Below are 21,255 nucleotides of genomic sequence, written 5' to 3' on the forward strand. Positions count from 1 at the left end.
TTTTGTTGCCTTATAGCCTGGAATTAAAATGCATTAAAATAGTTTTTTCTTTCATGTATCTACACAACCTACCCCACAACTTCCAAGTAGAAAAAAATATTCTAGAAATGTGTTAATTAATTAAAAATAAAAACTGAAATAGCTTGGTTGGATAAGTGTCCACCCCTAATCCTAAATTAGCTCAGGTGTAACCAATCGCCTTCAAAATCACACACCAAGTTAAGTGGCCTCCACCTGTGTTAAATTGCAGTGATTCACATGATTTCAGAATAAAATACCCCTGCTGGGTCGTGCATTTCAAAGCAAAGACTCAACCTTGAGCACCAAGGTGCTTTCAAAGGAACTCCAGAACAAATTTGTTGAAAGGCACATATCGGGATGGGTATAAAAATATCAAAGGCCTTGAATATCCCTTGGAGAACGGTCAAGACAATTATTAAGAAGTGGAAGGTGTATGGCACCACCAAGACCCTACCTAGATCAGGCTGTCCCTCCAAACTGGATGACCGAGCAAGAAGGAGACTGATCAGAGAGGCTACCAAGAGGCCAATGGCAACTTTGCAAGAGCTACAGGCTTTTATGGCCAAGACTGGTCAAAGTGTTCATGTGACAACAATATCCCAAGCACTCCACAAATCTGGCCTGTATGGTAGGGTGGCAAGAAGCAAGCCATTACTCAAGAAAACCGACCTTGAATCCCACTTAAAGTATGCAAAAAAACACTCAAGAAATTCAGTAGCCATGTGGCAAAAAGTGTTGTGGTTTGACGAAACTAAAATTGAACTTTTTGGTGCAAAACCAAAGAACACCATCCCTACTGTGAAGCATGGTGGTGGCAGCATCATGTTATAGGGATGGTTCTCATTGGCAGGGACTGGGGCACTTGTCAGGATAGAAGAGAAAATGAATGGAGCAAAATACCGATGAGACCTTGAGGAAAACCTCTGCAAGAAAGCTGAAACTTGGACTGAAGTTCACCTTTCAGCACGACAATGACCCAAAGCACACAGCCAAAGCTACGCTGCAGTGGCTAACGAACAAAAAGGTAAATGTCCTTGAGTGGCCCAGTCAGAGCCCTGACCTAAATCCAATCAAAAAGTTTTGTGTGTGTGTGTGTGTGTGTGTGTGTGTATATATATTATTATTATATTATATTATTATTATTATTATTATTATTATTATTATTATTTTTTTCACCATAAAAACTTTATTCCCCTTAACAATGTGGAGTATGGTGTGTAGATAAGTGGGGAATAAAACATCCTCATCTAAATGCATGAAACTCTGAGGCACTGACACAATAAAATGTGAAAAAAGTTCAAAGGGGTGTAGACCTTCAGTAGGCACTGTGTATATTGATATAACCCCAATGAAAATCCAAAAACAAAGGTCTAATAAGAGAGCATCACATTTTGTATAAGCCACACAGTGCAGTAAAGGGCTATGGTGGTGAAGCTCTTATTTTCTACAATGTTTTTTCTGATGTACACAGGGCACACTATACAAAGTTTGAAATACATTCTGTACCAAATCTTTGCAGTACATTTCGATACAGAGCATATTAATGCTAGCTCTTAGGGGGCTTGTGATGTCCCTGCAGTACAATTACTTAATTTTTTGATTACATTCCACAACCCTGGCAAAACAAATACTTTAAATTAGAAAACATATTTTTAAAAGATAAAATCATTTTCAAAAGAAAATAAATTATGAAAACTAAATTGATATAAAAAGGTTAAATATTGTGCTGTTAAAATGTATATAAATACTGCAGACAACTATTTCAAAGATCCTACTAATGGTGGTTTTCTCTTATGACAAGTTTGAGGTCTATCTAGATTGTATTATTTATTAAGGGAGAAAAAGTTACATAAAGTTTCTGTTTGGGGACTGTCTGTTCTTATCTACCAATGTCTTCATTATGAGGACAGGCTACTTGTTCATCAACACTATGCATTAGGGGAGACTGTAGCCATAGCAACCCTTTTCATATCGGACAGGTGGCACTGTAGCAAGGTATCTGAGGTGCACTTGGTGATATTGAGCAACATACAGCTACAGTCCTAGAATCTCCCTCTTGGGGAGCAGGATGAACTAAAAATGGAGTAAGATTTATGTAACTCCCATTGTAGTTTATGGATGCAGTAAATTTGCAGTAGCACAGGCAGTGATTCAAAACAAGTCCCAATTCTAGCACCTCCGTAAGCAACCTGTTAGTTATTAGCTATCTTATTGTCTGTGTCTTTTTGTCAGCTGTAGGAGGCACCTCAGTTTGACTACACACATATTTAAACATTTTTTAAAAACATTACCCCCTCACAATTAATGATTGTCACTGACACTGAGTTGAACATATCAGGTAAAACGCATGATGAATAAACCAACATAACCAGGATGCTTATTGACGGGTGAACTTTGTTCTGATTCATACACTAGTACAGCGAAATAATCGATACTAGCTCAGTACTACTGCAATAAAGTTTCTGTATCCAAAATAGTTGCTCTTCTGCATTGTACATATTTTTAAATACACAGTCAACAGTTAAATAATTATAAACATACACAAATCAACAACAAATGTGAATAAACACAATCAGTATAGCAGTGGCTGGCTTGTTGTCATTCTCATATTATTATTATTATTATTTTTTTTTATGAAATTAATGAAATTAAATAAATAGATGCTCCCTGTTTAGTTTTATTTTTGGTCATGTCCATGACCAATTTGCCAGCTTCTCTCCCCCTCTCACAAATGAACAGATTCTCTCTTGTCTAAATGATGATCTGATACACTAAGAATCATCATCATGCAGCTGGGCAACACTTCAGTTTTTTGCTGTTTTTATCCACTCAAACAGTAAAAACTTTGAATATACAATCAAGCTTTACTTTATCTTCTAAGTCTCCTGATATAGGACATAACTGTCATCTTAGATGTTTGTGTGTTTTAAAAACAAGAAAATTGTGTCATTTGCCTTATTTTGTTAAAATTTACAGTTGTAGTAGAAAACCCACTAATAGTAGTCATTTATGTTCATGTCTGATGTGAACTCAAGTTTTGCAAATCTTGATTGTAGATGAGAAAACAAATTGCACCCTGTCCATTTCTTCCATCTTCAGTAAATATTTGTTTGTTGGTTTTGTTTCTAAACATACCAACTGGTCTCCTGTGCTACTGCAGGTATCGATAGACTTTGAAGCAGTGATTCCCGGAGTCTGCCACCACCACATGTCCATCAGCGGTGAGGGCCAGGCCCTGAGGTCCATACAGGGGGTCTGCTGTGGTGTTAATGTAGGACAAGAATGAGCCAGCGCTGTCGAACACCTGAAAAACAGGGAGTGGCACTGAGAATGAAAGGAACCCCTGTGCCGACCGGTTAATGAAGCACCTTCTTGACTCTGCAATACTGTAGACAGAGCTGTTGGTTTGGGTGAACAAAGACCCATGAAATACAAGGCTACATTTTCTGGAAATGTTCAAGCAACTTTTAGGTGAAATTCTCAATCAAAAGTCTTCAATTGATCAACTTGGTGAAAACTGATCAACTGTTTTAAAAATGTCAAAATCAACTTGTTACTTTCGCCGTTTGAAAACACTTTTACATTTTTTTAAACTCCCAGATAAATAACATTTTTGAGTATGACAGGTCAGCTGTATGTGGAGTAAAAAGCTATTTCAATAACATAAGTAATAAGTAATACTGAATTAATAATTGTAATGTATAGAAATGACACAGTTTCAAAATCCACAGTGTTGTCAGTCACTACAGTTGCTAAAATGATGGCTGATTTCAAAATATGACTGACTGAGAAAATAAGCATACCCGTCATGCTACTGTGTTAACTAGACTCCTGAGTAGGTCTCACCTGTATTCGGCTGTTGCCCCAGTCTGCTACAATGATGTTCCCATTTGCGTCAACTGCTACTCCAGTCGGAGCATTAAATTGCCCATTTCCCTCTCCATGAGAACCAAATTTAAACAGGAACTCTCCATCTGCACCATACACCTAACAGAAAAAGGACAAGACAGAGCTATAGTACACTACAGTTGAAAACTGGAAACGCTGGGTTAAAGATGAAAAGGAGGTGATGAGAAAAGTAGATGAGAAAGAGACATATAGAAATATTCCCTTTATTAAAAAAACAATAAGAGGGTTTCTACTTACCTTGACAGAATGATTGTGGAAGTCTGTCACAACAATTTCATTTTTGTTATTTACAGCAACAAAGTGAGGGCCTTGAGAGAGACATAAGAAAGAATGGGGCTAAGAGATCAGTGAAAAATATTCAACTGTTATGTTAAACCAATACATGTATACTCACTCCTTTAGTGAAGACTATTAGGTAAACACAGGGCTGACCACAACCAGTAACTAACAGTCAGTCAAAAAATGTAATAGTCAAAAAACTAGTACAGCACTAATATTGTACCAGTTATTTTATTATTGCGCGTAAAAAATATATATTGTAATATGGTATTTTCCCCTAAGAGCAGAAAGAGTGGTAGTGAGTTCACACTTCAGAATGCAAGGACACAATACTTACTGAACATTGGGCCAGATTTACTAAGCTTTTGCTCCAGTGCAACGTTTGCACCACATTTTTCTAAAAGGAATAAAAAAAATGTTAATAAAGTAGAAAACAATGACTCGGAATATTTATTTTAAAAGGCCATATCTGTACTGAAGTTGTTTCCTAATTAGGGTTGCTTCCAGCAATGTGTTTTCTCTTCCAGCAATGTGTTTTCTCTTCCAGCAATGTGTTTTCTACAGTATGTCTAGGCTGGAGGTCCTACTTTATGTAAAAGAAGTAATATGTCATTTCACATTGTCATATTACAAACAATATTTCTCAGCAGAGTTAAGATTAAATTAAACACACTATATTAAATATTTGTGCGATACATATGTTTAGGTGTGTTTGCACAATATTAGAGAGGTTAGGGGTGCTGTGTGAATCCCGATACCTTTCAGCATAATCAAAATCAAGTGTTTATGCCAGTGATTTTCAACCAGACCACATTGGTTAAATGATGGAGGCACATGCAAAGAATGATCACCTCTGTTCTATATCCAGCTGACCAACCGGACTAAGTAGAGGCATAGGCGCCGATCATCGGAAGTGGGGGGGTGGAGGGGACAGTACACGTATTTGTCTCCCCCACACCACACACAAGCACAGACACACACACATACAGACTTTTACGACCCCTTAAGAATATTTTTAAATGGTTTTATAATTCAGAATGTTTAACTTGGTTTGTTGGGACTGGAATGCACCAGATTCTCCACCCCTCCTTATTTTTACACAATGAACCAGTCCGAGCCTGACACACCTCATTGTTGCACACATGCCATTGATGAAGTTGATGAATACAATAATGTTTTTGATTTTTAGAAATGTAAATTGGGGTTTGTTTTATGAAGCTACCTGCAAAACAAACAAACATAAAAATAGAGTGCAACAACACGATGGTAGCAGTGAAAAACTGACAGAAGTTAGTGAGGTAGAATTTATTTATTTTCATTTCATTTCTAAAATATAAGGGCTAATCTTACACACAAATGATTTTAGGAAACTTAATGATGCTTCTGTTATTTGCTGAAAACGCTTTGACATGAATATGTTTAATTAAGGGGATGGGTGAAAAAACAAAAAGTGAAAACAAAATTGAGATAGAAAAATGTAGTTCATCGTTTTGCGAAGGTAATTCCCGAGACTAGTGTAATTTCGACCCAATACACAACTTGTTTCCAACACATATGAAACCTATGCATAGATAGTGGTGATAAATTGTTTAATAAAGCACTGTATAAAGCAGGAGACGGAGTAGATGTATTTATTTTAACACGGTCTGCTGCTGTAGATGCTGCTATAGATGCAAGTAATGAATTAGTTGGTAGCAAAGGGAATTTAAGCATCGTTTTGCTGCAAAATTCAAAACAGCCTGAGCCATTTACAAGTATTATACCGATTTTTAGCAATAAAAGTGTTTTCAAGCCGACTGGTTTCACACGTTATCCCTGGTTATACCGCGAGGAGTCTTTTTCTGTGCAAAGGCATGATAAATTAAACTAATATATAGTTGACATTTATGCAACAAACAAGTGTGTGTGTGTGTGTGTGAGAGGGGGGGGGGGGGGGGGGTTGTAAGGGTCAGAATTACAGGGATTAACATTAGGTACATTAAGAACGTTTCTTCTCTAACGTTTCAATACTCTCCTTCTGTGTTTATAAGAATTTGTCATGGCGTTGTACCTTACTTTCCTAAATTACCCCACATTTCATCCCCCCCCCACTTTATAGAAGAGATGGGCGCCCATGTGTAGAGGACTCACCAAGGTCAGTTGGAATACTGTCTGGAGGCACTTTGTAAAAGCTAACCTTGGTAAATGTGCACTGTATTTTTGTAGTTTACCATGCTTTGATCACATATATAACATTTATTTACCATGGATTTGACTGCTCTGTGGATAAATCTTGCTTGAATGTCCCCTACCATGTATTTACTTTTTGTATGCTTTAATCCTCTTCAGCCATAGTACATTTTAATTTAAATTTTTATAAGGTGCAGACAGAGATCATAATATCAGTTTAATTAAAGTGTTAAACCACTATCTTAATCAGTGCTCCAGGTAATCTGCGTAAAGGGTGTTTTACGCATTGAAAATATAGGAATGACATTTAAATTTAATGTTTGATGAATATGCATAGCAATTTTGCTGCACAGCTTGAGTGTGCATGTTATCAAGCTTCTTGTACTTATTTGGTTCCTGGTGTCTCAATTGTGAATATACTGCATGCTAGAGACGGGACAGCTTGTAGCCTGCCTGGGAATTGCCAGATACACGTGACCAATAAATCTGGGTTTTCAATTAAAAATAAATACAAACATTTTAAAAAATGTATTGTTGAAATCATTCACTTGCAGTGCTTTTTTCTGACTGGTGATACATTTGGATTCTGGGTTTCTCTGCTGTGTCTTAGACCCCCCCTCAACCTAACCTAACAATGTATCTATTTGTCAACTGATTTCTTACAAAATATAGAGTATGTGCATGCAGGCCTTATGTTAACCCTCTAAGGACCATGAGCGTGTATACACTGGGCCTGTGATCAGGTAAACACGATAAAAAACACATTTGATTTTATTGAATTACTGGGCCAGCATACTTTGCTGTACAGGTTGGAAACACATATCAGAGACAGTTTACAGCAGCAGTGGCAGCGGAGCCGGTGGGGCTAGCCGGGCCTGGTCCAACCACTTTTAAGCAGGTAAACTAAGGTCCCTGGTCATGATATCTTCGTTCAGCCTCCTTCAGAAACCCTATCCCCCACAACACCAAACAAGATACACACAAGATACAAGATAAAATCAATCTTGTCATCATGGGAAAATACACTGAACAAAAATATAAACGCAACATGCAACAATTTCAAAGATTTTACTGAGTTACAGTTCATATAAGGAAATCAGTCAATTGAAATAAATTCATTAGGCCCTAATCTATGGATTTCACATGACTGGGAATACAGATATCATCTGTTGGTCACAGATTTTAAAAAAAGGTAGGGGCGTGGATCAGAAAACCGTCAGTATCTGGTGTGACCACCATTTGCCTCATGCAGCGCAACACATCTCCTTCGCATAGAGTTGATCTGGCTGTTGATTGTGGCCTGTGGAATGTTGTCCCACTCCTCTTCAATGGCTGTGCGAAGTTGCTGGATATTGTCAGGAACTGGAACACGCTATCGTACACGTTGATCCAGAGCATCTTAAACATGCGCAATGGGTGACACGTCTGCTGAGTATGCAGGCCATGGAATAACTGGGACATTTTCAGCTTCCAGGAATTCTGTACAGATTCTTGCGACATGGGGCTGTGCATTATCATGTTGAAACATGAGGTGATGGTGGTGGATGAATGGCACGACAATGGGCCTCAGGATCTTGTCACGGTATCTCTGTGCATTCAAATTGCCATCGATAAGATGCAATTGTGTTCGTTGTCCGTAGCTTATGCCTGTCCATACCATAACCCCACCGCCACCATGGCATACTCTGTTCACAACGTTGACATCAGAAAATTGCTCGCCCACACGACGCCATACACGCTGTCTGCCATCTGCCCGGTACAGTTGAAACCGGGATCCATCTGTGAAGAGCATACTTCTGCAGCGTGCCAGTGGCCATTGAAGGTGTGCATTTGCCCACTGAAGTTGGTTAAGACACTGAGCTGCTGTCAGGTCAAGACCCTGGTGAGGATGACGAGCACGCAGATGAGCTTCCCTGAGATGGTTTCTGACAGTTTGTGCAGAAATTCTTCGGTTGTGCAAACTGACAGTTTCATCAGTTGTCCGAGTGCCTGGTCTCAGACGATCCAGCTGGTGAAGAAGCCGGATGTGGAGATCCTGGGCTGGCATGGTTACATGTTGTCTGCGGTTGTGAGGCCGGTTGGACATACTGCCAAATTCTCTAAAATGACGTTGGAGGCGGCTTATGGTAGAGAAATGAACATTCAATTCTCTGGCAACAGCTCTGGTGGACATTCCTGCAGTCAGCATGCCAATTGCACGCTCCCTCAAACATCTGTGGCATTGTGCTGTGTGACAAAACTGTACATTTTAGAGGCCTTTTATTGTCCCCAGCACAAGGTGCACCTGTGTAATGATCACGCTGTTTAATCAGCTTCTTAATATGCCACACCTGTCAGGTGGATGAATTATCTTGGCAAAGGAGAAATGCACAGAATTTGAGAGAAATAAGCTTTTTGTGCGTATGGAAAATTTCTGGGATCTTTTATTTCAGCTCATGAAACATGGGACCAACACTTTATATGTTGCGTTTATATTTTTGTTCAGTGTAAATTAATTTAATATATTTCTACCTCATTAGCAGATATTTTCCTCAAAATGTTGTGTGTCTATCACAAAATTAATTATTATATTTTTGATCTGGCTACATTACTCCCCTGGAAAAAAATAAGCAGCAAGATTATTGGGGCCACGGAAAGATTTTTGTGTGACACAACTGTGTTACGTCATTTTCGCGCCAATCACTCACCGTATGTAATTCAAGAAGAGAATTTTGCAAGGCTACAAATATGAAGTGTGGAAATAAACCAATTACTGTTTTTTTTTTTTTTTTTTTTTTTAACTTCAACAACAGCCAAGCTACCCAAAACAGATCTCGATACAGCTCCTGCACATCACAAAGAAGCAGCAACTACACACCAATGTGCAACTGAAGAAACTGAATCAGAACCATCTCGAGGACTTCCACACTTCCTGCTGTAGTGTGTTCCTCCGAATGTTGTCTAGATCTTACCAGGAGGCCTTGCCAACCAGTCGACCCCGCTATATTGTAAACAACAAAGAGGGTACAAGTCCCAACATAAGTATTGCTGTGAAATGTTATTGAAACAACTGACCTCCCTTTGTTACCTCAAGTATCAAGGAGTCGCAGTAGAAGGGCATGATGCCATCATGTGAAAATCTGTTTCAGCTTTTGCAACTACTTGCTGAAAACTGTCCAGATCTCTGTCGTTGGCTAAATTACATGTTCCACGACATTAACAACTAATACAACTCATATCACTTGACATCTTATGGAGACTCCTAAAAATGATGCATGATTATTCAATACTTGCTGACGAGACCCGTGACATAGCCAACAAGAACAGCTGGTCGCATTATTTCGTTAGGTAGACGAAGAGTACATAATGAATGAGGATTTCATTGGTTTAATAGACCTGCCTCAGATTGACTACTGTCTACAGTGTGCTTAATGACATTCTGATGCTCTGCAACATGTCACTCCAACTGTGCAGGGGACAAGCACATGATGGTGCAGCAAATATGTCTGGTCACATCCGTGGTGTTGAGGAACAATTCAAGCAACAAAACCCTGCAGCCATTTACATTCACTGCCTGGCACATTGTATAAACCTGTGTAAAAAGTGTAAAGTTGTTCAAGATGCTTTGGACCTAGTGTTAGCGGTGACTCACCTTATCAAGTTATCACCAAAGCGAAGCCACTTGTTTGAAACATTCAAGAAAGACATGTCTCCAGAAACTCAAAACTTACAAACTATCTGTCCTACACAATGGACTCTCCTCACAGGTGCTGTGACAGCAATCCTTGACAACTATATTGTATTGTGTGCTGCAATGACTAAGATCAATAAAGATTCTCACGATGAATATGGGAGAAGAGCTGGTGGCATTTTGGCAATGCTTGAAAAATGCAATACTTTTTTAAGGATTGCGTCTCTCCTATGTTGTTTTCTCTGCTTGTAAAGTATTGTGAGCAAGTGGCTATTGCAGGCAAGAAACAGTCCGAAGTCAGGTTTAAAATGCCACAAGTATTTTTATTGAAGCCTTAGTTGAAGAAATGTTGGCAGTTTGACCAGAAGAACACTGTAGTGGCGAGCGATATCGAACACCTTTTGCTTACTGCTGCTAATGGAGAAACCTTAACGTTATCAACAATACTAATGACATTGATTTTGACCACTTTCACTGCTTATGATGCCTGACATTTTAAAAGAAGCAAGAGGAAACAAAATTAAAAAGGTGACAAACACCCAATTTATCTGATGCAATGAATGTAGTGCCAATGACTAAAAGATTACTCCCAGAAGTTCACAAACTGCTCTGCTTGTATTCCACAATACTGGTGACCACAGCAACAGCAGAAAGGTTCTTTTCATCTCTTTGCCACATAAAAAATAATTTACGATCAAGAATGACAATGAAGAGATTTAATGACTTGATGTGTGAGAACTGCCACAAAGAAACCCTGTGTTGAATTGTGTTAGCCGTCTAATGTAACACTCATGAAACGGCTTTCTCATACAGGATTCTCTTGGTATCCTTCTCAGTTTAACAACACATAGACCAAAGCGAAGGAACGGATTACGATTCTCTGTCCCCTTTTATGCTGTCACAAAGGACCACTTGGTAAACGAGTGCAACTGCCTCTCCAATCTGCGGCTGCCACGTCGTTTCCCTCCCGGGTCAATACGTTCTTGCAAAGGAGTCTCACCTTCTTCCAGGCTGGCCGACTTCCCGATACTGGGAAAGAACTGTCAGACCAGCCCGTCCATAAAACTCAGTTCTCGCTACTTAGCACCCTCACAGGTCAGGAGGAAGATTACAACCAAGAGTCATTGTTTTTCTGTCACATATCCCACCGCTCAGAGTGGAGCCGAAGGAACACTCGGCTCAATCCCATTATTCCCCCCCACCCCCTTGGGAAAAATAATCTGCATTTATGGTCTTTCCTGCACTGTGTACCATGCAGTACATGAAGGGTTGCAACACCAGATACCATCGAGTTATCCGGGCAATGCTGTCCTTCATTGTGTTTAACCACTTGAGTGGAGCGTGGGCTGTGACAAGATCAAATGAGTGTCCCAGCAGGTAATATCGTAAAGAGTGAGTAGCCCATTTAATGGCCAAACATTCATTTTCGACTATGGAGTAGTTGCGCTCCAGAGATAGCATCTTTTTACTCAGCTAGAGTATTGGATATTCTACTCCATTCATTTTTGGGACAACACAGCACCCAAGCCCACGTCCAACGCATCGGTGTGGAGGATGAATCTCTTGGTGAAATCAGGTGTGATAAGGGTGAGGGCCTGTGACAGGATAGCCGCAGAAGGAAGACTCAAGAGTCAAATCAAACCACTCCACCCCAGTAATGGATTCCTCCTGGCTTTTAATAGTCCGTGGCTGGAGTCCAATTAATCAATAATTAACAATTAGCCAATTAAGGCTCCAGCCACATTCTCACATGGATTTGGCAGGGAGGAATTTAACCCCCTCCCTGCTGATCTAAAACAAACAATAATGCAATCGCAAATAATGAATCATAATGAAAACAGTACAAAATGATAATAACAAATTATAGGAGGCGCCGGGCACTCCATCACAGGGCCTGACAAAGTTTACGCTTAATAGTATCAAATGCCCCTGACACTGACCATTTAATTGAATTTGGAGCACTCTTTTTGGTGAGGTCAACTAAAGGGTTAACCACTGTAGCATACTCGGGGATAAAGTGGCGGTAATAACCGGCTAAGCCCAGTAGTGACCTCACCTGAGTCTTAGTTTTGGGGATCGCCGCATCAACCAAAGCCTGGATTTTGGTGACCATGGGTCTCACCCTTCCATTTCCCATTAAAAATCCCAAATATTAAGTCTCTATCTTGGCAAATGCACATTTTCTCAAGTTAGCTATTAGCCGGGCTGCCCTTAGAGACTGAAGGACAGCTGTAAACCTAGCCAAATGCTCTCATCAGGTGGAGCTGTAAATCACCACATTATCAATATACGCTGCTGCATATTCATGATGTGGGCATAAAACCTGGTCCATCATTCTCTAAAAGGCAGTGGGTGCACTATGTAGCCCAAACGGCATGGTTTTAAAGTGAATGGGATCTGTCAGTATACCTTTGTCAGGTCCAGAGTCGAGATAAACCTTGCCTTTCCCAGTCTATCTAGAAGTTCGTCGACCTGAGGCTTAGGGTACGCATCTAACTTGGCAATAGCTTTTACCTTCCGGAAGTCCACACAGAAGCAATTGGTGCCATCCTTCTTGGCCACTATGACAATCAGACTGCACCACTCACTCCTGGAAGGCTCAATCACCCCAAGTTCGAGCACGTCCCACACCTCTTTTCGAATGCCACTTAGTGAACTTTCCGGGATCCGGTAATATCTCTCTCGTACTGTGACACATGAGGGAGAGACAGTGTCATATTCAACCAAGTTAGTCCTGCCAGGCATGTCAGAAAAAACATCGCTGAACTCCTCAATAAGCTTATGCAGTTCCCGTTGCTGATGTGGAACCAATTGTTCCCCCATCAAAATGTTTTTTGTGCTAGGAGTCACTGAACAGGGGCCGAAATCATCCTCAGTCCAACAAGATGGGGGAACCAATAAATGTGTTAAAGTCTGTCCTGTGTCCGCGGCTAGGTTTACCCTATATAGTAATTGCCCCTTGATACTGAAGTGTGGATATACAAGCGCCCCAGCGCCATCAACATCCTTACCTTCAATAGACTGGAACTACCCCCAAGCGTGCAATAGTGATGGGTCTTTATGTTGGCCCCACACTATGTCCGTGCTTGAGTACCACATGCCCGGTATATTGACAGGGGCTAAAGTCGCATCTGCCCTGGATGGCCCAGTAACCTCGCCCTCTCTGTCAAACTGCGTTCTGACTCCTTTTGACTGCCGTTTGTTACCACCCGAGCATTCTCTCACCAGACCCCAGCCTTGTCTCAGTGATGCTCCATCCCATTTTGTGGTCCTTTTCTCTATTTGTTTTTCTAGGATGGAAACTAGGAGAAAACATTTCAGCTTGTAAAGGAAACACATCACCAATTCATTCCCTTTTCTTTTTTCTGCTACGTTTACGTGTGCGGCTGAGACTGCCATTATTTGCATACATTCTTTGAATCTTGGCTAGTCTTGGCCCAGAATAACTGGGTGTGGCAACATTTCCGCCATCCTTACTACCAGGTACCAATAAATATACTTCTAGTGTAGGGTATGCCATGGGGGCATGACCTGGCCATATGTCCCGGTTGGTTGCACCTAAAACAAGTTGGGGGGACAGAGGGGGAAATGGTTAGGTATCTGTCCCATTGCTGGTATGGCAACAGGGCAGGGCCAGCACCTCTACCCCATGGGGGCCAACCTTGGCCTCCATGAAGAAGAAGCAAGGGGACTCATTGGTGTCGGCAGTCTCGGAGGTCTGGGTCCCTTGTCTGATGGTGGTGGTGGTAGTGGAGGAGAGAGAGGTACGGTTCAGCTGGTCCAAAGGGCGGGAACCAACAGTATCCACAGTATCCTCAAATACTGGCCTGTTTCACGACTTCTTCCAGGGTGTCTTGGTTGTGGCACTGTATCCAGGCTTGGGTATCAGCACCGACTACATACCAGAATTGCTCCACAACCACTGCTTCCCCCATTTGTAGACTGGTTTTCTTCTGGGGGGGGTCAGCCAGTGTATCATGTGGTCACATAACCACTCCGCAACCACCCTAGTGCGTGTCTCCAGGGATCTACGGTACTCCCTGAACTGTACCCAGTGGGTCTATGCCGTAATAATGAGGTGGTGGAAAATGGCTAGCTTGACCAGCTCGTAACTGGCAGCGTTGAAGTCGCTCATGGCCTGGTAGCCTGCCTGTGACAGTAGTGGTCCTATTCTTGCTTTAGTGCTGGCCTTCGGCGACAGCACAGGAATCGTGTTAGCTGTCTAATGTGGTGTAACAAACAAGACGACTACACAGATAAACAAACAAACACTCACGAAACAGTTTTCTTGTACAGAGGTCTCTCTGATTTATTAGGGAAATACGACAGAAAGATAATGTGTTATATTTACTAAAAAAAAAAAAATAAAAATAATTATTATTGATTTATTATTATTATTATTACTTATTATTATTAACAATTTTTAAAAAGACCAAATTCCGATAAAAAAAAAAATCCTAAGTTTAACCAAAAAAATTCATAAGGTACGCCTTTGCGGTGACAGCCACTGTAATAATTGTTACACGTATTAAATATTAAACAGATCAATTTACCAGTTTATCAACTTTACTTTGTGTGTAAAAACAATTTTTCGTTGTATTGAGCAAAAGCCCTATATTTTTTTATATATTATATATATATATATATATATATATATATATATATATATATATATATATATATATATATATATATATATACAGTGCCTTGCAAAAGTATTCAGACCCCTGACCAATTCTCTCATATTACCGAATTACAAATGGTACATTGAAATTTCGTTCTGTTTGATATTTTATTTTAAAACACTGAAACTCAGAATCAATTATTGTAAGGTGACATTGGTTTTATGTTGGGAAATATTTAAAAAAAATAAAAAACTGAAATATCTTGCTTGCATAAGTATTCAACCCCTGTGCTGTGGAAGCTCCCAGTTTGCACCGATGAAAGAAATTGCCCAAACGAGGACACAATTACCTTACCATTGGCCTCCACCTGTGAACCATTAAAGATGCTGTCACATTTTCTGGATAAAAACCCCACTGTTGAAGGATCATTGGTAAGGCTGTGAATCTGAAGGAAAATGAAGACCAAAGAGCATTCTACAGAAGTTAGAGATAAAGTAATACAAATACATAGATTAGGGAAAGGGTACAAAATAATATCCAAGTGTTTGGATATCCCAGTGAGCACAGTTGGATCAATAATCAGGAAGTGGAAGCTGCATCACACCACCCAGGCACTGCCAAGAAAAGGCTGTCCCTCAAAACTCAGCGCTCAAACAAGAAGGAGACTTGTGAAAGAAGCCACAGAGAGGCCAACGCTCACTTTGAAGGAACTACAGAGTTCAGTGGCTGGGAGTGGAGTAATGGTGCACCAGTCAACCATATCAAGAGCTCTGCATAACACTGGCCTGTATGGGAGGGTGGCAAGAAAGAAGCCGTTACTCAAAAAGTACCATCTGAAAGCACGTCTGGAGTTTGTCAGAAAGCATGAGAGTGACCCAGCTGCGATGTGGGAAAAGGTTTTGTGGTCAGATGAGACCAAGATAGAGCTTTTTGGCCAAAACTCAAAGCGCTATGTGTGGCGCAAACCTAACACTGCCCATGCCTCAAGACACACCATCCCTACAGTGAAGTATGGTGGTGGCAGCATCATGCTGTGCGGATGCTTCTCATCAGCAGGGACTCGGCATCTTGTTACAATTGAAGGAAGAATGTATGGAGCAAAATACAGGAAAATACTGCAAGAGAATCTGCTTCAGTCGGCTAAAAAACTGAAGCTTGGGAGGAAATTCACCTTTCAGCAGGACAATGATCCCAAGCACAAGGCCAAAGCAACACTGGAGTGGCTCAAGAACAAAAAGGTGAATGTCCTACAGTGGCCCAGTCAAAGTCCTGATCTCAATCCCATTGAGAATCTGTGGCAGTATTTGAAAATTGCGGTCCACAAGCGTCGTCCAACCAACCTGAACAACCTGGAGCAAATCTGCCAAGAAGAATGGGCCAAAATCACTCCGACACTGTGTGCAAAGCTGGTTAACCCAAAAGACTTAAAGCTGTTATTGCAGCGAAAGGTGGCTCTACCAAATATTAATGTGTGGGGGTTGAATACTTATGCAAGCAAGATATTTTCGATTTTTATTTTTCTTAAAAATATTTCCCAACATAAAACCAATGTCACCTTACAATAATTGATTTTGAGTTTAAGTGTTTTAAAATAAAATATCGAACAGAACGAAATTTCCATTTGTAATTCAGTAATATGAGAGAATTGGTCAGGGGTCTGAATACTTTTGCAAGGCACTGTGTGTGTGTGTGTTTTACAACATTTCTAAACGTTGTAAATTTATTCTGCTGTTCTTGCTGCTTTGGTAATAGGATATTCCCTGTCTATATTTACTGTTTATGTACAGACATTGCTATGCACACAATAATATAAACGTTTACTTATTGGAGTGGTAAAACAGCAACATTACTTGATAGTTACATGATAGCACTGTATAACATTCTCTACAGTGTCCTGAACCAAAATAAGTCTATACTAAATATAACATTTTATATGAATATCAATATTAAGTCTACTACTAAATCTAAAAAAGGCAAAGTCAGCTAAAAATGTGTAAAACAAACCACAAAATTACTCAGATGAAAATGATTTTTTAACAAAACGTTCAGAAAGTATTATAAGGTACGTCAGGTCATGAATAACAGGTTTGTATACATGTATCTCTTTGAAAACACTAAGCGGAATAATAAACACAACCTTTTCCATAAAAAGGTCAAATAAAGAAGCCTGAAAGTGATTCTGGGACCTAAAGCACAGACCAGCAGTTGTGATGCACAGTTCAGCCCCTAGTCTCTGTAAGTCGCTTTGGATAAAAGTCTGCTAAATAATAATAATAATAATAATAATAATAATAACAACAACAGAGCATGCCTATAGAAAGAAAAACCCTTGTACTGAAATAAATTAACAGTGTATTCTCTGATTAAATATTCATATTCATATTCTTTACATGCAATATGTGAATATTTCTGGATGTTTGTGAAAAATCACATGTGGCAGAGTGTCCCGCCCCTTTGTTTATTATTGACTGATCAGCTACTTATTGTTAACTAGCTGATAGTCACGCATTCTTATTTAACTCATGCAGAATGTGACAGAGGGATAAGAAGATCATTATTAGCCAGTTAATCCCTCGGTCACCACTATAAGAGCCTGCAGCTTGGGCCGCACAGAGAGGAGAGTATCAGAGCGAGACGCGAGTCTAAAACACCGAAATAACAATTGCTAGACATGCTGATACTTGTTAGTGTTTTACTGTTTGTTTGTTTGTTTGTTTGGCCAACCTGCCCTTTTGTTTTGTGTCTTTTGTTTGTTTAAATCATTTGGTTTATTACTTAATAAACACTGAGTGCCGTAGCATCTCGGCTTTGCCCAGCCATTCCTTGTTTTGAATCCGTGTTTCTGGTCTGACGTCACCCCATCCTGTTCACATCATAATACAGATGTTAAAAATTAATATGCTAAAATTAGCCTCCAATTAGAAGCTCATGTTCGAATTTTCTGAACAAGGCACTGTTCTCCACAATAAATGAGTCATGGCATGAGCCAAGGTACTTGACAACTACATCAGTGAAAATACATTGAACATCACATAAAATTTGCAAAGTTAAAGAATAATGATCTTTTCTGTTTGGAAAACAATTTTATTCCTTGAATCTGGGGATATTGCAACATGTGTGCAGCCAGACAGCTGATAACATTTGTGTTTGGTTCTATTTTGTTCCACATCCCCAACTGGAAATAATATATACCCTTTCCCTATGGAAAACTGCATCTGTGACATCAGTCAGTATCTTTCCCCAGCTGTTGTCTGGATGCATGAAAATGAAGGGCTGTTTGTGATTCAAAATCAAACTTAGCAGGTCACACAGCTCTGTTATAGTGCCTGTATCCAATCTGTTTCTACATAGAACTGTATTGGAGTTAGCTCTAGAAATATCTGATGGGGAAGAACTGGTCTGGGTTTAATGTAGGGTCATTTTCTCCTCCCTTCCCTCTCGTGTTGCAGTCAAACAATTGGAAGTGCTTTGATATCCTCCAGTGTAGATTACAGCTCAGTAGACCTGTCAGTGGTAGCAGTTTAAATAAGAAAACGAGAGGGGTTGTGTCTTAATTAGCTAGTGTATTTTGGTGTACTAAATGGGCACATCAGCATTTTGCACTTTTTGAAAATAAGGCATTATTTGCAAAATCGAACTAATAACCGACTTCAACTGCTTAACAAGCTGTAATGCGAGTGCATTTTCATAAAGCACACACCCTGAATTGCTATTGCGCAACTGACTTACAGGTCTTTTAAAAAATACACTGGCCATCTAGCTGGTGTTGCAAAGGTGTTTTTTGACCTGTTTTTCACTTTGCCCCATCTGAAAATCAGGTTGACAAAGTCTAAATTGGAGAGTAAATTATTCAATGACGCAAAACCTTATCCACTGGACCACTGATCTTATTCAGGGTATTACCAGGAAATGCCATGCCAAGCCTATGTTTGCCATATAAGATTAGTACCTGGCATTACAAAATTCAGTGAGACCCAACCAAGTCTGCAAGGAACGGTGCAGATATGACAGGGTGATGATGATATGCACGAGACAGTCTCTACGATGCACCCATTTAAATGAATGGAATTGGCATAGGCAGACATGTTTACAGTGGACAAGATCGTTTTCCCTTCTTACAAATAACCGTGATCCAAACTGGTATGGTGATGCTAAAAATGTGAACTATCCAACATCTCACAGGGAGCACAGTTCAGGTTAGGGTAGGCATGTGTTTTATGCAGTATGTGTCGGAACACCTAACTATAAGTGCAGATTTTCATTTTGTAGACAATACACAATACCACTGTAGTGAAGTAGCTACAGTATTCAGTGTAGTATCTACACAAATCTCCAAGCACAATTGAGAAGTGCTCCAATGAGCACTTGGCCAGTCCTAAAAACCTGCCCCAGTTATATTGCAGGCGCTTCTCTTGTGCACTCTTATATTCATTGGAATACTCGTAGCAGTGTTTTATGGTAAAACATAGAATTGGAATAAATATTGCAGATTGAAATTATACCATTAAACCACTGGTTTATCAAAATACTATACTGATACCACCATCTTTGTGCTACCATTGCCTCTTATTAAAGAACTATGGCATTTCCATTGTAATGCAGCTGCATTTTCACCGAAGATCATTTTTAAAAGTGTGATTTAAAACATCTGGAAAAATATACACCATGAACTATATTCTCAAATTATTTGACTCCTGTTTTAGCCCTTATTTTCTGAAAGGGAAAAAAAAACACCAAAGACAATTATAAACAAAATGGCCTAAGACTTTTTTTAATGTGTTTTTTCAGGCTGAAAAAAAGTGTGGTATAGAGCTTTGGAGTAAAAAAAAAAAACCTCCAATAAGTATACTGTACATGTGTGCCTATAACCACATTACATTTTAGCATTTGTGAAGTTTCCCAGGTAAAAAATACACTGGCAAACCTCCAAGTGAATGCTGAAAGATGTGGTTTCTACATTTGTTTTATTAAATTTGATGTGATGTATTTTTGCTATCTTACACTACTTTTGAATAGAATAGTATCTCAGAATTATGGAGACAAAGCATAAAAATTAAAATATACTCAGGACCAGCACTCTACCTCTGAAACTTGGATGTGAACCATGACTGTATTATCCAGGTTCACTCTTTCAAATTAGTTTGATCACATTTAAATTACCAGTTTTATTTTCCTTTTAGAAAAACATGTTGCATTCAGACCAAAGTGATGTCAATCTGGCTCATTTTGTTTCAGTGGTTTATCAGATGTAATTAAATGAGCTTTGTAAAAATGTATGTCCCTATAAATACAATTGCCGTTGGCTAGGTATCAGAAAGGTTTTCTTTTGTAAAGTTAGCACTGTATTTTCTTAAATATTAAGATCTGATTCAATCTCCTGTTACAGGCTTCCAGGATTAGGCTGTGCACTTCAGTGTTTTATACCCCATTGAGGATCTAAACTAGGTAAACTTCCTAACCCTTTATTGTTGGTCGCTCTGTGATAGTAAGGAAGTGTTGAGGCTTGTATTACCATCCTGTGTACAGTACCTGCAAACTGTCTATCCGATGTGCCCCGTGCCCCAAACTTGGTGACCAGTTTGCCATTGGACTGGAAGATGAAGACACAGCAGGCCTTGTTGTCCACGGCGATGATGTGGCCATTCCTATCCACAGCCACACCCTTTGGCCCCATTAGACGTCCAGCTCCAATTTTGTTCTGCATAAAAGAAAAAAACATGAAGGGTGATGACCAACAAGCAGTTTATTACAACAATGTATTATTATTATTATTATTAGTATTATTATTATTATTATTTATTGTTATTATTTATTCACCATCCATAACTATTAAAGTAATTGTAGCTGACAAAATAGTTCAATAAAATGTGTCTGCAATGCACATCTATTCATTGTATAGGTCAAAAATGTGCAGTGTTGAACAAAACACGTTACACAGCAAAATGTATTTTCATGTATTATACACCACTAGTGCATGTCATGTAAATAACCTGAACGCCCACTAGCAATTTAGGGCCTCTCTAAAGCAGTATTTCAGTTGTGCTGTGGTAGTTTTGTGATATGGACAATTTACTGGGGCTAGATGAGAACACCAAATTCAGACATTTCTACAGTAGCTTTGTAACATTATTACTTGTATCTTTTTGCACTGGCAGAAAGCTTAAGATATCTGGTCAAGAAACAGAAACACACAGTGACACAGAACCAATCTTAACCACAACAGACAAATTCACACAGACAAACACACTCCTCACCTTAAACTTGCCATCGGAAGAGAAGATGCTGATCCATCTGTTGTCATAGTCAGCCACAATGATGTCACCGTTCATATCAACAGTGACACCAGTGGGGCGCTGGAGCTGGCCGGGGGAGCGCCCTCGAACCCCAAACCGAAGCTTGAACTGACCATCATTTGAGAACACCTGGGGTAGGGGACATACATATGGATGTTAACTGTCATTTGTTAGGGTTTTTCTGATGTGCTTTTCTTAACTATATTCTCTTAACTATATTGATATGAATATTGAGATGTTTCAGCAAACTATGGGACAGATTCACAAGCTTTACTTCAAAGGTTTTAAA

General features: G+C 39.6%; 1 protein-coding gene across 4 annotated transcripts in view; it reads right to left on the reverse strand.

The window, feature by feature from the left end:
- Nucleotides 1-1,257: 1,257 nt before the first annotated feature.
- LOC121320422 (tripartite motif-containing protein 3-like) overlaps nt 1,258-21,255 on the reverse strand; it is an 87,325-nt gene continuing 67,327 nt past the window's right edge. For 3 of the 4 annotated variants that reach the window (XM_041258746.1, XM_041258744.1, XM_041258745.1), the window contains 6 exons: nt 20,928-21,095; nt 20,203-20,371; nt 4,547-4,606; nt 4,168-4,238; nt 3,868-4,008; nt 1,258-3,325 (listed from right to left, as the gene is read on the reverse strand). In XM_041258746.1, the coding sequence (XP_041114680.1) occupies nt 3,173-3,325; nt 3,868-4,008; nt 4,168-4,238; nt 4,547-4,606; nt 20,203-20,371; nt 20,928-21,095 (762 nt within the window). In that variant the 3' untranslated portion in view covers nt 1,258-3,172. The remainder of the gene's footprint in view (nt 3,326-3,867; nt 4,009-4,167; nt 4,239-4,546; nt 4,607-20,202; nt 20,372-20,927; nt 21,096-21,255) is intronic. The other variant, XM_041258747.1, reaches the window with a different exon arrangement.

Source organism: Polyodon spathula, chromosome 9, assembly GCF_017654505.1.
Source record: "Polyodon spathula isolate WHYD16114869_AA chromosome 9, ASM1765450v1, whole genome shotgun sequence".
NCBI lineage: Eukaryota > Metazoa > Chordata > Actinopteri > Acipenseriformes > Polyodontidae > Polyodon > Polyodon spathula.